Source organism: Phocoena sinus, chromosome 2, assembly GCF_008692025.1.
Source record: "Phocoena sinus isolate mPhoSin1 chromosome 2, mPhoSin1.pri, whole genome shotgun sequence".
NCBI lineage: Eukaryota > Metazoa > Chordata > Mammalia > Artiodactyla > Phocoenidae > Phocoena > Phocoena sinus.
In genome coordinates, this window is record NC_045764.1 from 1,208,810 (window position 1) to 1,225,223 (window position 16,414).

Here is a 16,414-nt window from a genome sequence, read left to right on the forward strand (position 1 = left end):
CCCTTGAACAACTCAGGGGTTGGGAGGCCGACCCTCCACGTAGTCGAAAATCCGAGTATGGTTTATAGTCAACCCTCCATATCCGGAGTCCGTCATCCTCAGGTTCAAACAAGCGTGGATCATGTAGTACAGTGGTGTTTATTGAAAAAAATCCACGTGTAAGTGGACCTGCACAGTTCAGATCTGTTGTTCAAGGTTCAGCTGTACTATTAATCTTATGACTGTCCCTCCAGACTAGCTCCTGGAGTTAGGAAAAGCTTCTGCTTTGGGATGAGGGACCTTAGGACGTTGCAGTTACTGCCATGGCTTTTCCCTTTTATCAGATGACCAACCATCTGAAATGTTCTGTAAGTTCACGGAAATACATTGTGTATCTCTTGATACAGGGATACAGTAGGCCCTTTTATCAGTGTTAATACCTGAACTTTACTTTGGCTGATCCAGCATCTTTATTTAACCACAAATCATGGGTCCTTCTGTCCCAGCAGTAAACTACTGTGAGATGGGAAATACTGTCCTCTCAAGGAAACCTGAAGGGGAAATCTTAAAATGAACACCTTCCACCATTAGAGACAGTTCTTTAAAAGAAAATCGTTTTCCCCCTTAGATTCATGAGCATTTTTGTGGATTTAAAGGAAAAGATTTATTTTGTAATCTTGGTATAAAGTTACACTCAAATTTAATGTTTTATGTTTTGTATGTGAATATGACTTATATTTCATGAGATTTTCATTTCTTTAATTACAGGCATCGAGATTGCGAGAGGAAGCCCATAACATGGGAAGCGTTCATATGTCGGAAATTTGTACTGAATTAAAAAATTTAAGATCTTTAGTCCGAGTATGTGAAATTCAAGCAACTTTGCGAGAGCAAAGGTAAGTCTTTCACTGAAATGAATTTTTTTGTTTTTTTTAGGTAATGCTAAAAATTATGTGTCTTAAAATAATTAGATCTTAAATTGGACTAAAGAACGTAAGTCGAATTTCATTTCTGAAATTTAAAGTTCTTTGATATATCACGTTCCATGATACTGTAAACTGTGTTTTCATAATTTAATAATATTCCTGGCGAATGGTAATGGCATCTAGATTTTATTTCTCTTAACCCATGGTAAGTGCTTCATTATTAGACGTTTTTTCTTGCGTTATGACAGTATATGGTACCAGTAATGTTTTATTTAAAAAGCGGGGTGTTGACAGCAGCGAGTTACCAGGAGTCCCCTGTTCGGTTGAGAGCAGCGCTCTCTTGCTGAGGGTACATATTTCAGTCGAAATTCAAATCACTGTTGACATTGTCCTCGCAGCATCGATAGAGCCCTTGGCAATTATATTAAGAATTTAGTTGTCCAGGAAGTTTAATGATATATATCTGCTTTCTTTAATTGTTTTCACTTAAACTCTGTCTCATATTTCTTAATCTAGTATCTTACTCAAGTAGGATTTCTATATCGTGTTAAATAGTATAGATATTTTTTTTAATGCCTATTACAAAATTGAGGACTTAACTTTCATTGGCTTCACTTCCTGTCTATATTGAGTGACTGGGTCAATAAGTATAGAGTTAATCTTGTCATGAAATCACAAAAATTTAATAAATGCCAAGTTGGGATTTATAGTAAACGTGGAAAAGTGAGTTTTTATCTAACCTTTCAACTACTGAAATGTCTGGAGGTACTTGTTGAATATCAGTTGGGAATTTTCTACTCTAGGATTGCTCTGAAAGTAGTTCTAACGTACATAAAACTTAACTTTATTTTGGCTTGCTAAGCAGGCGATACTCGTTACAGCAGCTTACTGAAACAGGTATCGTATCAGTCACGTGTCATGTATCATGTTTGACTGTACACAGATACCATGCTATATCAAAGCAGTAATCGTCATAGTTCGCAGAAGAGAGGGGTCAGAGAGGAACAGTGTTAACAGGGTTCGTGGAAATCGAGTTAGCAGTGGAATTTGTGTTTTAGTTTTTGTTTTAGATATACGTGTCAGTTGGACTTTGCTCCATTTTTATGAACCTACATTTATGTTGAGAATTGTTCTTCAGAAACGATTAGCCTCTTGCCGCTCGTTAATTCTAGGCTTACTATGTTGTGGTCCAGAAAACATGCAGTGTAAGTTTATCTCATGTTGTCTGCTGCCTTTTGTGTCTGGTGATGATACAGTGAACGTTACCTTTTAAGTCAGTCATTATATTCAAACTACTTATTGAGAACGGGTTTTAGAAAACTAGGAAACCTCCTAACTTTTGTCATCCTGATACTTTAATATATGCAATGTTTTCAAATGGTGATTTTGTCCTAACTAGACTAACCAGTTTTAAATTACTTCATCTTAACTAGTAGTTACTCATTTTCTTTGTAAAGCTATCTTTATAGTTGAAAGCCTGGTTTTTCTGTAGCATTTATAGTGACCACGTGGGTTCTAATGCCCTCTCTTATTTTTCAGGATACTATTTTTGAGACAACAAATTAAGGAACTCGAAAAGCTAAAAAATCAGAATTCCTTCATGGTGTGAAGATGTGAATAATTGCACATGGTGTTGAGAACAGAACTGTAAATCTGTTGCCCAGTCTTAACATTTTTGAGCTGCATTTAAGTAGACTTTGGACCGTTAAGCTGGGCAAAGGAAATGACAAGGGGTGGGGGTCTGTGAGATTCAATTCAGGGGAAAGATACAAGATGGATTTGTAAAACCCTTGAAATGTAGATTTCTTGTAGATGTATTCTTCACGTTGTAAATATGTTTTGTAGAGTGAAGCCATGGGAAGCCATGTGTAACAGAGCTTAGACATCCAAAACTAATCAATGCTGAGGTGGCTAAATACCTAGCCTTTTACATGTAAACCTGTCTGCAAAATTAGCTTTTTTAAAGAAAAATTTGGGGGGTTAATTTATCATTCAGAAATCTTGCATTTTCAAAAGATTCAGTGCAAGCGCCAGGCGATCTGTGTCTAAGGATACAATTTTGAACCATATGGGCAGAGTACAAATACCATGAAACAACTGTTTCCACACTTGCACCTGATCAAGAGCAGTGCTTCTCCGTTTGTTTTGCAGAGAAATGTTTTCATTTCCCGTGTGCTCCATCTCCCTCTGAAATCCTTCCTCTGATTTTATCCATTTTTTAAGGCTCCTCTTTTTCTCCTTTCTTAAGGCACTGTTGCTATGGCACTTTTCTATAACCTTTTCATTCCTGTGTACAGTAGCTTAAAATTGCAGTGATTGAGCATAACCCACTTGTTTGTGTAAATTATTGAAATCCATTTGCACCCTGTAAGAATGGACTTAAAAGTACTGCTGGGCATGTGTGCTGAAAGTACATTGATGGCTCAAATATAAGGAAATGGCCCAATGAACATGGTTGTGGGGGAAGAGGAAACAGCTAGTCAGATGTGAATTGTATCTGTTATAATAAACATGTTAAAACAAACACAAATTGTTATTTTTCTTTACCTTTGGTCAATGCATATTAGAATTTGAACTACCTGGGGATTCTTTGTCAGAACTATTCTTGTTGAACATTTATACTTAATTGAAGTAATTCCTTAAGGAAGGTTTTGTTTAAAGCAATTAACAGGAAATTGTGTATAAGAATATTTAATGAAATATGAAATTCAACAAGAATGATTAAGTCACTTCCCAAGTGGTTGTCATTTGTTAAACCCTGGTTTACCTGTCTTGCTATTAATGACATTTCATTTTGAAGGATGTTTGTGTTGTAGCTAACTGTTCAAGTCTGGTGCTGACTGCTGTTCTTAGCCATCACAAAACGCTAAATTTGTGTAATTGGAGCTTCCTGCTGTTACCTGGAAATGGTGGGAAGGCTCAGCTTTGTATATTGTTTCCTAAAGTATATTAAAATAAAAAAAGAAACTATTGCTACTATAAAATTACCTTGGCTTTTTTTTTTCTTTGCTAAAATATTGGTCACATGGCCTTAGCATGACACTGCCAGTATTAAATCAGATCACAAGGGTTTCTTTATGCTGAAAATCCTCCTAATTTCAAAATCTTAACTTACCCAATTTAGAGGCTTTTTTTCCTCTTGGGCAGATGTGTTCACGTGCTCTCAGAGCTGCCAGCACCAAGGGCTTCTTTTGTGATGTTAGCCATTGTCGCTGCATTCTGGGATGCCGCAGTTCCACACTGCTCGTGCGCTTTGAGCATGTTTAAAGCGTGGAAGGTAACGCTCAGAGTTCTCAGTAAATTTCAGAGCGGTGAACTCTAAGCAACAGTATGGATGATACTTTCTAAAATACAAAAACGTTCCGGTGTAATTGAGAATTAGAGTCATACTGGAAACTGATTTTTTTTATTGTAACTTGAGGGTACTTTTAAAATGTAAGAAAAAACAAATGTTATAAATTATAACGCCATAAAGTGTTAATACCTGTGAGACTGTTGATATTTGCTGGACTTGATTAGTGCATGTAAATGAAACTCCGGAGAACTGTGTTAAGTTAGAGCCCTTACTGATGTAGGCCTGTACCTTTTCTGGAGAGATGATGTAGTAGGCAGATGTTTCCCAGTCAGATGGCAACTTGTGATTTAAGCTAACTTTGAACTTGATTTGCCAATTGTTTATTGATCTATGTCACCTTATTGTTTTGACTTTTAAAAATGTTTATATCCCTAAAGGAACTGCTCACATACACATACGTGATGCCTAATTTGAAATTTCCCCGGTGAATTTTTAAACAATTAAACATTTTGTGGAAATATTTTTATAATATTTGATTCACTTATTCTGTAGTGAATTACTTTAAATACTGCACTTTAATACACACATGGTGTCCAGCTACTAACCTTCTTGAGGTAACCAGGGAATATTTATTGAAATAGGCATAGTATCCCAGAATATTCTCTATCTAGTTGTCCTGTTGCCATGGCTTTGAGCACGTATCTTACTTTGGTGGACACCTTGGTTCAGACAGTTAGCGAATAGAAATACAAATAGCCCCTGGGAAACCTCAGGGTTTTTATTTTTCTGTTTTAAAAGGGACATGAGTGGTGTTACATTCAAACCTTAAAAACTGATGTTGTAATAAAATGTATTTTGTGAAGGTGGGTCTGTTAGAGTCTTATCCCCGAGGAGCCAGCCTCCCTACCTTTTTCCCCTTTGTTTTCTGTTTAACTAGTTTGACTAACTTTTCATTTTAAAACTTGGGCTATATCTCCAGATTTTAAGCACACTGGAAACTCTGCCGGCCCTTTTTAAAGACATTGTGCTGCTTTGAATAGCCCAAATGAGTGATTTTATCTTCCAGATTTTATGTATCTGCTTCACAGTTGTAAAATCTTGGAAAGGAGGTGCTTAAAATTTTTCAAAGAATTAATTGTGAACCCATTTCAGAAACAATCTATTGTTGTCTTTAAACACAACCTTAACTTCAAGGGATTATTTCAAAGGGGGGAGGGGGCAGGGCATGAAGTAATTCACTGCAAACCAGAACTATTGTAGTTCAGGACTTAAAGCTACTGTGTTTAGATGTGGGGTTTGAATATACGGATTTCTTTTCAATACCTGTAAATATGGCTATATTCTTGTATTTGTACTGGAGTGTACAAAATGACACTGAAAAGTAATAAATATGTTTTGACTACGCTGTGCAGTTATTTCAGAACAGTCTGTTTTGAAAGAGTGCATAATTTTATGCGTTTGAAGAAGAAAACAAAAAACACCAGGTTACTACAGAATTTTTAAAGAGTGGTGTTCCAGTCGTGTTTCATATAATTTCTTAATTGCACTGTTTTAGTGAAAAACTTGGCTTTAGATGCTGTTATGACTTGCTGTACCCTTTCCCCCGATTCCGAGCTTTGGGAGTGCCCTAAAAGTGCATCCTGCGAGGTGAGCTCGTCCGCGCCCTTGGCTTTAAGAATCCCACTCTTAGGTCGGTTTCACCCAGGTTATCTGCAGCCCTGGTCTCTTCCTTGAGCTCCCCACACGTTAGTTTAACACTTGCCTTACCACGCATGGCAAATTCTCTTAAGAAAAAGAGGAGCTCTTGCGCTTAAGACTTTTATCCTCCCCTGTTCCCCGTCTTCAGGGGCTGACACCGCGGTTCCCCCCCAGTTGCTCAAGACCCAGACGTTTTTGTTCTCACACGTGCTCTGCCGTCACGATGTGCTTTGGGCCTGAGAGCCCCTGCCCACGTTTGCCCCTCCAGACCAGCCCTCGGTCCTCTTTGAAGGCCTCCTGCCTTCCTGTCCGCGCGCACGCACGTGCACAGCCTGCTCTCCGTGTTGTCACGCTCAGAACAAAACCCAGCGCTCCCCCGTGGCTTCTGTGTTCAAGCCCCGAACGTCAGCGCTGTCTCATGTCTGGTTCCTCCCTTGCTTGCTGCAGTCAGTCCCCCGGGGTCCTCCGTTCTCTTGCCTGGAAAGCCCTGTTCCCAGAGGCCTGCACAGCCATAGCTGGCCGCCCATTCAGTCTCTTCCCAGAGGCCTTCCCCGACCTCCCATCCAGATCAGAGCACCGCTCTCTACACCTGCGCGCTGGTATTCAGAAGAGAGTTAATGAATGATGAGTGTTAAAGGGCTATGGACAGGGTCAATTTAAGAGGATTAATTGACAAAGATTACAGAGCTGTTTCTGCAAGTTGTAATTTTGGTCCTCTCACCTTGGGAGATAGGAACGGAACAGCAGCTAGTTTTGTATGTTTTCCTTTTAAGAAATGACAGTTGGTTACCAGAACCAAACTCCAAACCCATTTTAATTGCTAGCATTGTGAAATGTGCTCTCTCTGTCTCTCAGGCCAGGTTAGTCAACTTGAACACATTTTAAGATTAAATAAGCCGCTGAGAAGCAAGATGCTGTTTCTGATGGCAGAAGCCTGGGCATGGCCGGGTGAGGGGGGCTGGAGACCGGGTCCAGGATTCACAGGGAGGGAAGGTTTGCCAGGCCCATGTCTTCGGTTCAGATGATGCCTTGACATCCAACCAGATGCTTCTTTCAGGGTGGGTGTTTTGGGCAGAAAACACATACTACGCTCTGAGATGTGTCACTGATGGATGAGCATCTTTATTACACACATCCACCCTAGAGGAGGACAGCTGGGGTGTGAGAATTCCCTGCTTTTGCGACTGGGTGCACTTCGTAAACAGGTGTCTTTCTCTCTTTTTCGTGTGCCTACTGTTTAATTGCCCAGTTTGACCAGCCTGTGCGGGTGTGTTGCGGCCGCAAGTTTTCTCGTCCTGTTGAGGTAGTCCCAGGGTTACTACCTCGGATGAGAAAGGCAGAATGCAAGGACAATAATGTTTGTTTCTTTACTGTATTGTGTATTCTCATCACCTAGAAAGATCAGCCCCTAGTGTATGCTCAAATATTTTTGCATGAATGAGTGAAGTAAACATTTTAACTATGTACTTTGTAGGATTGGTCAAATTTGTATTTAATATTTAAATAATGCGTTCAAACATTATTATTAAAACAAATTCATGATTAAAGAGGAGAGCTTGAACGGAGTCATTGTGAAATATCAACAGGCCACTTCCTTAAATTTCACTTTTTTTTTTTCCCATTCTGATACCTTGACATTTTATCATCTTTTTGAGCTAAAACTGCTAAAAGCGATAAGCAGAAGACAGCCCCATGGTTGGAGAAGCTCTCACTTTTAAAATGCCAGTGCAGAATCTCAGGCTCCATCTCTCTCTATCTGTTTGACGAGCACAAGGGTTGCAGAGATACTATGTAAAATACTGATGATGGAATTACAGCATAAGATAGCTGATGAAATATCCCCCAAATGCTTAACAAAACAGCAACATTTGAAGAGCCAGAATATTCCTCCACAAACCTCAACACAACGAAAAAAGTACAAACCTGTAATCTGTGAAAGGTGACAGCTGGTTAGAGAAAAGCGGATAGAAAACTTTGGTGGAGTTGAGCACATCCAGTCACCCCTGACTTAGGGCCCAGCCAGAAGGTAGAAGTCACCCTGGGTATTTCCAAAGGAGGGAAATTGAAGCTGGCGGAGAGTAGACCAAGACAGGCCTGACTGGAGGGAACAGCGGGGCAGCGAGCGACCTGGAGGGCAGACAGAGGGGCAGCCCCGCCCGGGGAGCCGGGTCCAAGGCAAAGGCGAGCCCACTGAGGAAGACGCCAGCTGCGCAGAGAGGGAGAAGGCCCACCTCCCCACCTCGGCTTCGGCCCACTTCGGCAGAGCTTACCCAGAGGCAGGACGGCAAGAGAGCCCGCCCGGCGCATGCTCTGCAGCCCTGAGACGGGAAGGAACGGGAGGAACACGGACCTGAGCGAGCAAGCAGATAACCAGCTCGAGCAGAAAAAGGGACGAGAGAATGCGTGCCGGTTTCAGCAACGCTTCCTGGCAGAACGGGATGCAGCACCCTCTGCGAAGTTCTAACAGATGTCTGAGAAGCTATTGTGACCCAGATGTTGCAGTTAGGAAGTTGTTCAAATATAAAGACAGCAGACACTCCCAAACATAAAAGGGTCAGAGACCTTGAAGAAAGCAAAAACTGACAAAATCTAGCCGAGAGATGAAGGGAGAAGGTGGTGAAGCACCATTGGCGACGTGGAAGCAGCCTAGCCCTGCGACCCCGGAAGACGGGGCTCGAGGCTCGCGACGCAGGAAAGCGCGGCAACGTTGGGATAAGGAAATGGGAGGAGATTCAGGTGCAGTCACTGGCTTCTCAGCAGGGAGAAAACAGGAGCTGATCAATAGATCTCTGTATGGGCAGGTCAAGCGCTTGCTCCGGCCAAGGCAAAGCAATCATCATCTGAAAACGGAAATGTACAAAAAATTCAGAATTCAATACAAAATGCCTAATAGAGAAGTAGCTGAATTAGAGACCCACAAGGGAGGGAGCCTGGAAAAGCCTCACCTGAGACGTGACCTTTGGGCTGAGCCCCGAGGAGGGAGCACGAAGCAGCATGTCAAGCTCCACGTCACGTGAGGCTCAGCGGCACGGCACGGGAAGCTGTCCCGGACAACCTCGTGAACAGAAAAACGCTTTTATCACCTCTGTTACTTCCAATACTCTTCGGGAAATACTACTGTGGTTTTCAGTGATGCGAGGAAGCCAAGCTCAAGGGCGCTGGCTGTGCAACTGTGCGCGTTTAATTCCCAACTCTGTGTTCAATGACTGCACGTTGGCAGCTCGAAATTGGCCACGGGGGTAATATGGACACCATGGAAATGGACTAACCCTCAAACCAGGCTTTTACCCCACCCCCCGGGCCTGTTAAGTATTCACCAGCACGCTTCTGCATATCTGACTAGCATTATCGCCCTACCAAATGTCTAGTTAATAAAAACGTGGACAAGTCCCCAGGCCAGTCTCCCCTGCCCCGGGCGCGACTAGAAGGAAAGGCAGTGGGCAGGCCGCTGGGCCAGACCCTCTCTGGGCCAGGACCGGGCCCCTGCGCCCTGTCAGTTAGCACTTTCACGGGCTCCGTCCATGACCTCAGTTAGAGGAACCGTGCGCCGCAGGCCTGGAGGGAAAGGATGGGGATCCGGGCAGGAAGCTCGCTTGCAAAGGGCCTTCTCCCTGCCTCTGTGTCCCCCCTCGGCGGTGCTTCCAATTACGCGAAGAAGTGGCACACTTTTAACGCTTTACTTCAGCTCGGGGTTTGTCCACAGCAAGAGTGTTTGGGTGACGGGTGCGGTTAACTTACCTCCGGCTCACGTGGTCCCGTCAGGAGCCTGCAGGGTTCTCCTCTCCCACACACGCTGTGTCCTCTGCCCCAAACCCCACCGGAGAAGGGTCAGCCTACCCTTCGGGGCCCTTCCCCGAGTCCCTTCAACTGTTGTCACTTGCCATTTTGTTTCTGACTCCTCTCCTGCTTTGGTGTAGAAATAGAAAAGGAATGTCAGCTGATCAAGAACGGAAAGTGAGCATCTACAAGGAAAACCGTCCAGCATTGAGAGGGGATGGAGCGGCGCCTGTGTACCAACCGGGAGAGAGAGAAACTGAGCTCAAGAGACAGTCAAGTCTGAGACCTCCCTGGTGGCCCAGTGGTAAAGAATCCGCCTTCCAGTGCGGGGGAAGCGGGTTCAATCCCCGGTCAGGGAACTAGGATCCCACATGCCGCGGGTCAACTAAGCCCGCGCGCCACAACTACAGAGCCCACGCGCCACAACTAGAGGAGAGAAAACTGCCACGCCACAGCTGGAGAGAAGCCCGTGTGCCTCCACGAAGACCCTGAGTGCTGTAACTAAGACCCAGCGCAGCCAAATATAAATAAATAATAAATCTTAAAAAAAAAAAAAAAGACGAGCCAACCCAAGCCAGCGCCTGTGCGGCAGGCCAGCGGGAGACCCTCTCCCTGCAGCCTCTCTGCTTCCAGTCAGTCAGACGTGTCCATCATCTTCTGTCTAATGCCGTGCAGGGTTGACCATGTTTTGTTTGGTTGGCTCCACCGAGCTTATCAAGCAGGCAAAGCCACTGACCTTTAAGAAGGTGCGAGGCTGCCCTTGAGGCTGTTGGCTGGAATCCAGTCCCCCAGGGTCCGATTTGCCCATAAGCAGCACACAGGCCCCGAGGAGTCCCACGCAAGGGCACACACGGTCCCCGTTCCCGAATCTGGATACTGACATTGGGAACATGCTTGGCCTCTCTCCTCGCCTGTCCCAGTGACGCTTGCGACGTTTTATTTTGCAAAATGTCAGACATATGAGGCGTGAAGAGAACTGGCCAACGGACACCTGTGTGCTACCATCCGGAATCGGTCACTAACATTGTCATAGCCCCATTCCCTCCCTTCCCCCCAGACCATCTGGAAGTCAGTTGTAGACATTGTAGCACTTACCCTCCACACTCCAGCGTGACTCTCCCACAGGTAAGGATAGCACCTCACATAACCAATAACACTGATCACAAGAACAGATACCATTTGGTGGGGTTTGGGAGTTAAGGAAAATTAGAGAAACATCCATATGGAGGTCAAATCAGGGCTGCTCTGGCTTTCCACTGTGTAACTTGGCTTTTAGAGTCGTTCTCTACAAGCATACTTGAAAGTTTTACAATAAGCATCTTTTGCAGTCAGGAAGAAAACAAGGTTTGAAGCGGCATCAGGCCCCGCAGTTCTCAGCACGGGGCGGGCTGGGCCGTCCCGCTGGTGACACTAGGTGGCGGTGTTGGGCTGCTTTCACGAAGGAAGGTCCCCCAGACACTTCAGGGCTGGGGCGGGAGAGGAGGATGGAGACGCTTTCAGAGAAGTTGCTAGAACTGCAAGCAGACCCTGAAGAGGCAGGAAGGGGGAAATGGCGGAGAACTTATTTTAATGAACACACTTCTTCTGCGGGGATATTGAGTCAGCACCGTCTCCGAGTCTGACCTACTGACGTCAAATCCAGGCTCTGCCCCTTCAGAGCTGACTTGCCATAGACTCAAGGAGGCTCGCTGTCGCTGATCGTGTGTAGGACCTGCTGCGCGGGACAAACGTGACGATGCTCAGAAAGTCCGTAGCATGTGCCCGACACAAGGCATGAGCCGCGCCCTGAGGCCGTGGTCATTCATTTCTCCCCAGCATCGAGTCCCTGTTGGTTTTATCCTCCTGAAAACCTCGCTGCCTCTGCTCCAGCCCACCTGTTTTCCAGAGCTACCTGTGTGTCGGGCGGACAGTGGACTCCTCTTCAGGTTAGGGAGGTGGACAGCAGCCTCGTGTTCAGAGCAGGACCACATCCTCATGAGGTTTAGTCGTCATGTATTTGTGGCTTCTCTCCCGCCACTTGAGGAGTAAACCCCACAAAGGCAGGGCCTGTATGTGTGTCCTTTGTTTCCGGCAGCGTCCCCAGCGCCTAGAATAGAATAGGGCCTGTCACGTAAGTGCTTAATAAAGGTCTATTCTGATGTCTCTGTGGACAAGACAGTTGTCCATGTGGAGGTGAGCGTCTAGGGCAGTGCCTGGGACAGAGGGAAGGAACGCAGGAGGAAGTCGTCTGAGCAACACAAGGACCTGCAGGAAGGACGTGCTGGGCGGTTGCAGGAAGCCGTCTGCCTACCCTCTTCTGTCCACCCTGAAAAATCCAAAGGCTTTGGCTGGCGGGGTTCTACTCACCACCCACTCTCATCATGCGAGTGGGCTTGAGTGCCAGGACCGCCGTGCTGGCCACTGGATTGGAGGAGGAACAAACCGGGCTAGTTGGAAACAGGAGACAGGGAAGTGGGCCATTTGATGAGCGCGCCGGCAGGTGGATGGGGCAGGTCAGGAGTCCAGCCAGGGGATGATGTTAGGGACAAGCTGAGAGGCAGCTGGCACCCGGGTACCTGGCTTTCCTTACCTTTTAGGTTTACAGCCCAGGGTGAGATGCGATTAATCTCCACTGGGAACACCGAATGGTCAGCCAGGACAGTCAGTGCAAAGGAATTCAGATAGACCTGAGTTCACATCTCAACCCTGTGGATTTCTAGCTCCGAGACCTTGTGAAAACCAACTCTGGGAAGTGTGATCTTCCTCGCGGGTAACGCAGGGATTGTGTGACCTGCTTTGAAGGGTGATTGTGACAATTAAATGAGAGATGATGGATATAATGGAAGGTGCTAAATCGATGGTACTTATTGTCTATCTAATTTGGGGGAAAGCAGGCATTATTGTTAGTGGGGTTTGTATCTCTTAGGAGCTGGCAAGAACTTAAAAGGGGGGGAAATAAAAAAATAAAAGGGGGGAAGTTACCTCAGTAGGCGGGTGATGGGTTAGACCGGCTTCGATCTGATCTTTGCTTTTCTGCTCAGATCCCAGGGGGAACAGAGGGAAGCAGAACCCAGCCAGGAGAAGCCAAATCTACCGAATGAAACAGATTCCTCTCTTTCCCAAAGAGAGAGGCCAGGGAGTGACGGGGTCCAGTATTTGCAAACCTGTGAGCAGTACCGTGGTGGCTCTAGAAACAAAGCTTGGGACTTTCTCTACCTGAAGAGGAAGGAAGTTGAAAAATCTTCCCGAAGGGGAAGAGAATATGAGTTTGATGTAGCAGTTACCACCCGTGGACGTTTCATTTTAACCAGGAACGTGTGTATTTGCTTCACCCTCCATCGGGCCTTCAGTTATACCGCCCTGTGGTGAGAAGCCATGAACGGGATTTTTAGCAAATTGAACCACTTGGTGGCTTTGTGTAAGTGACTGCTCCATGCACTGCACTTCTCTGGTCTTTCAGCTTTCCATTCCAGGCCAGCGTACATACGAAGCCCGGATGTTTGTTACTTTTGTGGGGTAGACACCAGCCGAGCCGGTGGTGCCCGGACAGCAGTGATGAGCCTCAGAGATACCGGGCCAACGTGCGAGGCAAACGCAGCCACGCTGCTTGGGCTACAAAGGCAGCCACTACGTTCAGTCATCGGTCAAGTCCCTACTACAGATTGGGTTGTCGCACAAGATCATCTCCGTAGCCGCTGTAACGACCCCGGGGGGCGCTTGTCCTCTACCCGCCCAGGTAGCGGTGGAGTGGCTGGGAGTTAGGCCAGGTCTGTGAACCGGACCAAGCCACCTCCCCACCCTCTGCTTCTCTTACAGGGAGCCGCGCGGGGGGGGGGAGGCCACCCCCAGGGGGCTCTCCTGCCCTTTCTCATGCAGTACGGCCGCTGCATACGAACCTTCAAGTCGCGAGCTCTCAAAGATGCGAACGTGCGTTCGCGTGCCCAGTCACGTGGGTTAGGTCACGTGTCTGGCGTACGTTGTCACGTGCGTGCATCCTCCGCACGTGGTCGTGCTTTTGTGTGCTTCACGTACAGGACTGTGTAGACCACAGTAGTGCAGCATATTTCAAGCCCAGGATGTCCGGAAGCGAGTGTGAAAGCAGTGGTATATAGCCGACTGTGTTAGTTGGATACCTAGGCTAACTTTGTTGGACTTACGAACAAATCAGACTTACAAATGCGCTCTTGGAATGGAACTCGTTCGGATGTAGGGGACTTACTGTAGTTTCTTCTGTCTCTGGCTTAAACCGGTGATGCCGGTTTAATCCCAGTTGTGCAGTCACCGCCGAGGCGCAGACACACCTACGAGCTAGCAGGAAGCGGGGTTCGCGCCATGGGCTCTGGGGGTCCTGGCAGCACTGGCAGGGCAGCTTCAGGGCCCAGTACGAGCTGCAACGTCTGTTGGTAAAGGGTGACATTCTTTTTGCCCATTCACGCGGCAAACATTCATTGAGCACCTTCTCGTGTGCCAGAAAAGTTCCCCGGTGCTTGGGCCACATCACTGAACCGAAACCCCCCTGCCCGCTGGAACGCGCACGCTTCCACGGGAAAACAGACAGCAAATGGTAAACATCACACTTAAGTAAATTACGTGGTGAGTTAGAAGGTGATAAGTGATGTGAATACAGCACAAGAAGCACAGGGCAAGAAAATCCAGATGCATGCGTGGCGCGGGAACAGACTGCGGTTTTATTTCATTTTTAAAATTATTTTGTCTTTTGATTTTTTTGGCTGCACCCCACGGCACGCGGGATCCGAGCTCCCCGACCAGGGATCGAACCCGTGCCCCCAGCAGTGGGAGCGCAGAGTGCTAACCACTGGACTGCTGGAGAGCCCCATGTTGCCACTTTAAGTAGCGTGTTGGGGGGTCAGCATGGTCGAGCGGTGACACGGAGCCAAGACTTGGGGCAAAGGCCCACCGGCTAGAGCAGGCCTGGCGTGGGACGGGCGGAGCGATCGGCAGGGGCACCGGCAGGAGATGAGCTTGGATGAGTGGAGGGTCCAGATCACGTGGGGCCCTGGAGGCATGTGAGGAGTGAGCCGGGTCCGTTGGAAGGTTTTGGTTGGAGCAGATCACGCTTACGTCTTAGAGGGCTGTGTGCCGAGAACAGACCGAACGGGGGTGCAGTGAGGGGAGAAGCAAGGCCCTTAGGGCTACTGTAGAGGTCCAGGCGCGAGGTGCTGGGGGCTGGGCGGTGGCGGGCGCAGGATGCCGTGAGCACTGGGAAGAAGGCCGACCTCGCTGCTCGGCGCGCTAGATGCTGGGGGATGGGGGTGACCCCGCGGTTCTGGGAAGAGTGAAGGAGAGAGGTGGGAGGTGGCCCCGGTTGCTCCCAGGACACGGCTGCGGATGGCGCAGGGCCGCTTGGGCACCTGCAGCGCTGGCACGGCGGGACGTGGCCTCCACGAAGGGCCCGGGATCTGGTGGAAGGACCCCATTTTCACAGCTCAGTCCCTGCGGCCCTCGAGGGGCTCAGGGGGCACGATGCTGGCGGGTGAGGTGGGTCCGCTGGAGAATGTGGTGTGTGTGTGCGCGTGTGCGTGCGTACGTGTGTGTGCGTGGGCTGCGCGTGCGTGCGTACGTGTGTGTGCGTGTGTGCATGTGCGCATGCGTGCGTACGTGTGTGTGCGTGCGTGTGCCAGGGAGGGGTCCTGCCTTGGGCAGGTGGGGGCAGGGGCGTGACCACGAGGCTTTGCCTCGCCAGGGCCCCAGGCCCTCGGGGCGGCAGGGACCCCGTGCACCTGCCCACCAGGCCCAGCGAGGTTTGTTCCGCCAGAGGGAGTAAAAGCCCACCTTGGCACTGCGGGACCTCAGCGTCCGGCCGGGCTGGCGGCTCGGGGGCGGCTCGGGGCAGCAGCGGGAGTCAGCGCCCTTCCCTGCGCCGAGGACCGAGGCTCGCCCGGGGCAGCGCGGCTCAGCTCCGCCGCGGGCGCCTGCGGGGACCAAGACCTTCCCTCTCGGAACCGCCCCCGTGTGGGTGACGGGCTGTGGGGCCGCCAGCCCGACGCTGCCTGAGCCAGGGGCCCCGCCGGCCGAGCAGACGCCCCCGCCGCCCGCAAGGAGAGCCGAACGAGGCGGGGCTCAGGGCTCGCTGACGAGGTCGAGGCCTGTTTGTCCACGGCGTCCGCAGCCGCTTAGCAGAGTCCGAGCAGCCGAGTGCCTCCCGCCGTGAACCCAGCCCGCCTTTCCAGAAGGGTCGGGGCCCGAGGGAAAGGAAGGCCTCTTCTGGGGGTTTCCTGGACGTGGGGCATGCGCACGGAAGCCTCCAGAAGACCACCAGAAAGGCAGGAAGGGGGACTGCCCTGGGGTCACGGTGGCTAAGGGTCCGCGCTGCCAGGGCAGGGGCCCGGGTTCCATCCGCGGCCGGGGAGCTGGATCCCACTCGCCGCAACTAAAGAAGATCCCACACGCCGCAACTAAAGATCCCACACGCTGCAACTAAGACACGGCGCAGCCCAACAGACAAACAAATAAATACTATTTAAAGTCAAATGGAATAAAATAAAAAGGCCGGAAGGTAGGAGGGGAGTGAAGAAGCAAACGGAGGCGTCCCCGCCCGCGCGGCCGGCCCCCCGGCGTGAATAAGCCTCCGTCCCCGCGGAGGGGGACGTTGCCGCCGCGCACGAGGGCGAGAGACCTGACCGCACTCTCATAACCCAGGTTTGCAGGACGTGCGGGAAACTCCTGGCCCCTCCGCGCTAGCTGTTCTGCCAGGTGCCAGGTAAGCATTTGGGAGGGACGCTTTTCCCTACGGGGCCAG

At 48.7% G+C, this 16,414-nt stretch overlaps 1 protein-coding gene across 10 annotated transcripts in view; it reads left to right on the forward strand.

Annotated features, from left to right (window-relative positions):
* WAC (WW domain containing adaptor with coiled-coil) overlaps nt 1-3,892 on the forward strand; it is an 88,707-nt gene extending 84,815 nt beyond the window's left edge. For 6 of the 10 annotated variants that reach the window (XM_032624290.1, XM_032624292.1, XM_032624291.1 and 3 more), the window contains 2 exons: nt 748-875; nt 2,445-3,892. In XM_032624290.1, coding sequence (XP_032480181.1) covers nt 748-875; nt 2,445-2,514 — 198 coding nt within the window. In that variant the 3' untranslated portion in view covers nt 2,515-3,892. Of the gene's footprint in view, nt 1-747 lie in introns of all 10 variants that reach the window. The other 4 variants (XM_032624296.1, XM_032624299.1, XM_032624300.1 and 1 more) reach the window with 2 other exon arrangements.
* Nucleotides 3,893-16,414: the final 12,522 nt, after the last annotated feature.